The following is a 5,000-nucleotide window of genomic DNA, read 5'->3' as shown; positions in this document are numbered from 1 at the left end:
ATGTATAGAACCTCCACACAGTTCCGGGAAATAAAAAAAAAATCACGAAGTATAAACAAAATTACTATTATTCTAAAAGTTCAGAGTGAAGTGTAAAGACAAGTAAGAAAAATAATAATAGCAAAAATGGATACAAATTCTCCATGACACAAGGGAAATTCATGGTCTTAAATCTCACATTATGTCTGATACATAATTATAACATAAAACCATTGCATAATAAAGCACCATAGCCAGCCCCACGGTACTTACATCGCAGAACTCAACTGTGACCAACTTGAGCAGCGAGGGGTCCTGTACGGGGAGAGGAGAGGGAGAGGTCCCCGTGCTGCAAGGCGACGCTCTGCTGTCGCTGCGGGGGAAGGAGGACACTTTGGAGCTGAGGGTCGGGGATGCCTTGGCCTTGATGGACGAGGAAGGTTTGAACTTGCTTGGAAACTTGAGAGGAGACGATTTCTGTATTCTGTTCCACACATTCTCCCCCGCTATTCGCTCACTGCACGTGCTCATGGTTGTTCCACTGCCAGGACAGCCGTCGCCAGCCGTCCTCACTTGACTAGAAGTTCCTTAGTTCCTCGTCTATTATCTACGGTTATTGTTCGTTATTCTCCACCGGACACACGACGCATTTTTATGGTGACACGTTAAACTCCCCAAAATAATCATGTCACATGGTCACACAACACAAGGATTCTCACATATACAACACTGTAATGACTTTATTTCCATTAATTATTAAATTTTTCTTCACATTTTGTTTGTTTTTAGTTTCAAATGCATTTCAAACACCATTTCATCCTTGTTTCATATAGAAAAAAAAATCCTTAGGCAAACAGTCAACTCTGCAATAACCAAAGGATGAAGAGAGGTCAACGGTTGAAAAATATTAGGTATGTTCAGTATTTCCTCCCTTCCTTCCTTTACCCCTCTAGACAACGTTGCCTTCCACCGTCTGTTCCTGATTTTTACGTTCAACAACAGAAGCGCAAGTATCATTATTTTTATACCTTTACTTATAGATTACCCTTCAGCTGCTGCACAGAAGAGGAAGCGACTGAAGATGAGTAATGTCTAGAGTGAGTGGGGAATGTATAAGAGAGAGAGAGAGAGAGAGAGAGAGAGAGAGAGAGAGAGAGAGAGAGAGAGAGAGAGAGAGAGAGAGAGAGAGAGAGAGAGAGAGAGAGAACTGCAAGGAGATAGTGGGAGAAGTGAGTAGAGCGGCGCAGCTGTCATGTGGTGATGGGTAACCTACATCCATCACGTCAGGGCGGGAGATTCCTTCTGACTTACAACTCTTACCATGAAACCTCAGTCAATAATGCACAAGAAAATGTAAATGGTGGACACTTTTGAAAACGCTGACACGAAGTAACAATCTTCACTTTAATGACACAGGAAAAAGCTGTAGACTTAAGAAATTATGTAAAGTACGATCTCCTCTACTCAATTAAGATTTATTAATACAAAATGACTATTCACGAGAAAAATATGAAATGCAAAGGGTTACTCTCTCTCTCTTGCTAGTTTTTAGAAAGTAGAAAACAAATGATTATAAAGGGACTGGGAGAGAAGGAAAAATTGGAGGAGGAGAGAAGTGGCGGTGTATATTCAATCACGTTCGAGATGGAAATATGTATCGTCTTTTATTTATTTTTTCTACTGAGTGTGCAAGATTACCAAGTCCGTATTAAAGAGGATTCACGTTCGGCAGTGTGAAAAGAAATATGCAAAAAAAGAATAGATAATTTAAAATAACAATGATCAACTATAAATTGATGATATTAATTTGTCTATAAATTGATGATATTAATTTGTCTACAACTGTTTTCGTTAATTTTCTCAACTTTCACAGTATCAATTCGAATGCCTCGATAGATATTTGGCAACTGACGTGGCTAAAAGTGAACAACAGTGACATTTAGAACGCTTCCAGATACAAAATATGCTAGATTTTCGATATATCAGAAAAATAATAATTGGTATTTTACTTTAGATGAAGTGCTTAAGTATGGTGCTAATCACAACAATTTAGGAAACTGAATAAATAAAGCAAAATCCCTGAAAGTTACCAAACACACATAAAAAGAAAAAAAATAAATAAAGAAAAGAAAAAGTGATAAGGAACATGACATCATTTATCATCATTTGGGGGGTGGGGAGCAGGAACAGAAGGAGGTGGAGGAGGAGAAGAAGAAGAAGAAGAAGAAGAAGAAGAAGAAGAAGAAGAAGAAGAAGAAGGAAAAAAAAGAAAAAAAAAAAAAAAAACAATAACGAAGACACATAAATAAATACCACCAACACCACAAACAACAACACCAACACCACAAACACCACCACCACCACCACCACCAACAACAACAACAACAACGACACCGAAGAAGAAACTGAAGAAGTCGAGGAACAAGAGCAAGAACGAGACCAATAAAAACAGTCGACAAAAGTATCCCCCTGTCTCTCTTCATCATGTCCTGCCCATCAGTATCTCTTAAGTCAAGCATCGTATTACCCACCATGGCTAGGTTTGCCAAGGACCAGTCTGCAGGTGAGGCGAACGCATAGAGGAGAAATTACCCATAATATATGCATGCACTGGATAGTACTTGATTCCTTGGGGCAGGTCAGGAAACAAGTTCGTTCACCGTGTTGTTTGCGTTAAGAGATCTTTACCAGGCAGCCCACTAGGGGGAGCCTGATAGTGGCGAATGGAAGACGTGGTGCGAAAAGACGTGATGGGATTAATGAGAGTGATGGGGAATGAGCCGTTTGCTAAAGTGAGGAAGCTAAAAATAAATATCAGCAGCTTAAATGCACGAAAGGATAGTCTCGATACACAAGTAACCAAAAAAACTCGTGCAAAAAATACTATATCAACATTATTGGTTGATTGGACAGTGGAATTAAAAGCAGCTTTAATACATCTTTGCGAGTGAAGGTAATGGCATGCTTTCTTTACGCATGAATGGATTTTTGTTGTTGCGAGGTCGACAGCTTTGAGTGCAGTGCAATGTCTCAACTGTAAAGGTGCGTGTGTGTGTGTGTGTGTGTGTGTGTGTGTGTGTGTGTGTGTGTGTGTGTTAACATTTCAGAATTGGTTTTCTAATTTGATATTTGCTTTTGGCGTCTTTGTTGTTGCTGTTGTTATCATTGTTGTTGTTGTTGTTGTTATTATTTCTTTTGTTCTTGTCATCGTCGATGTAGAGTTCCGAATTAATCCTGAATTATTTAGTTTATTATATCTGATTTGTTTTTACTTATTCGTATCTGCTCGTAAATCACACCCACTGTTGCGATCTTGATGTGTGTGGCGGACTTAAGACTACCAAATATACCCTCTTGAGAGAGCTTAGAACCATGACAACCTGATCTATCGGTAAGACTTAAGTATTTCCCACACCACACATCGCATGGTCTTGCCGAGGGAGGAGAGTAACTAGACGCACATCAATGAAAACTCTTTATCGTTTTGAACCTTTCACTTGACAACTGGGAGTGACCACACTCAGCTAAAGTATGTATACACACACACACACACACACACACACACACACCTTTGAATTATATATTGAAAAAAAAAACCAGCTTATCAGTATAAGAAAAGAAGCTCTGACGATAAAATAATTTCCTTAATTAAGTAATTTCCAAAGTTGCGTTAAAAATATCATGATAATTAGAATTTGTACTAATTACATACATTTCCATAAGAGAGAACGGTATTTTTACTTATTTTTCATCATCAGAGCGGCACAGCAATGTATTGTTAATCGCAGTTGTTTACAATCCAGGAGACACACATTGTGAACACGTCCTCGTGGTGCCACTTCTTGCCGGGGTGAGGGGGTCGTCGAGGAAGTGCGCGGGGGCAGAGGTGAGGAAGAGCAGGGGGTGAGGGATGGAGTGATACCGTTGGTGAAGGAAAGGAAAAACAGTCATAAGTATATGGCACTTCATCACCCCAACCACACACACACACACACACACACACACACACACACGGTGGTGACAAACTTTCTCCAGTGGTGATTAAGCAACCCAAGGGTTCCTGTGTTACTTCATGTCAGTGTGTGGGAGGGGAGTCGTCAGAGAGAGAGAGAGAGAGAGAGAGAGAGAGAGAGAGAGAGAGAGAGAGAGAGAGAGAGAGAGAGAGAGAATAACAAGTGTGAGTGTGATATTGGCGCGATAAAGCTGCGGGGCCCTCTCCTGCCTCGTCCGTTACCTGACAGTCTATAGTGAAATGCATCGTAAATATATGGAGGCTCTGTGGTTTTTTTTATGGCACGACCTGATGGAAACCTCCAGCGAATATTTAGTGCTTATCAAATAATGTTGAATAGAGAAACATGGCTATAATTTCGTTTTGTCAGAGGAAGATGGAATTATGAGCATAAATAATCTCCCTGCACTGCACTGGTAATCATATGCATAGTCAACACTTTTACTTTATTTGATTTGTTTATTCATTTATTTATTTTTTGATCCCGTTCTCCACCACCACTACAAAGTTCAGCTGAGTGCCTGTCACGTCCATGGGCGGTGTGTCATCGGGATCAAGCATGACCTAGTTCACCACGACAGAGGGTTGTTCATTATACTAGTACTTTTATTTTTCTATTTTTATTTATTTATTTTTTTAGGCGAGACAAGGATAATTCTGTATCATACCTTTCACTTTACATTATTAGAAAAAAAAATCACGATTGTCTGGTAGAAGGTCACGTACTTGTAACATTGATACAACGCCACCACCACCGCCAACAACAATAACAGAGCGAAAAATAATCATAATTAGACGCTTTCCTGTTATTAAGAAAGCAATTAGGGTGTGACTAAGCAGTGACTAAAGGATGCGAGGCTGTAAAGCTTCCCTCATTTTCAGGATAGACAGAATAAGACAAGTCTTAGTTTTCGTTAAAATGGTTTAAGGGCAAGTATCGCTAAATTAATGACAGGGATTACAAAGCTTATAAAGAAAACAAGGAAGATTTAAGTATAGCGTGACTATC

At 39.6% G+C, this 5,000-nt stretch overlaps 1 protein-coding gene across 9 annotated transcripts in view; it reads right to left on the bottom strand.

The window, feature by feature from the left end:
• Positions 1-5,000, bottom strand: part of LOC123516108 (tensin-1-like) — a 400,888-nt gene that overhangs the window by 247,571 nt on the left and 148,317 nt on the right. For 2 of the 9 annotated variants that reach the window (XM_045275205.1, XM_045275206.1), the window contains exon 2: positions 253-842. The exons of the other annotated variants lie outside the window; for them this stretch is intronic. In XM_045275205.1, coding sequence (XP_045131140.1) covers positions 253-510 — 258 coding nt within the window. In that variant the 5' untranslated portion in view covers positions 511-842. The remainder of the gene's footprint in view (positions 1-252; positions 843-5,000) is intronic. 9 annotated transcript variants of the gene reach the window in all.

The sequence above is a fragment of the Portunus trituberculatus genome, chromosome 40 (assembly GCF_017591435.1).
Source record: "Portunus trituberculatus isolate SZX2019 chromosome 40, ASM1759143v1, whole genome shotgun sequence".
Lineage (NCBI taxonomy): Eukaryota > Metazoa > Arthropoda > Malacostraca > Decapoda > Portunidae > Portunus > Portunus trituberculatus.
This window is presented reverse-complemented; position numbering and strand designations above follow the sequence as displayed.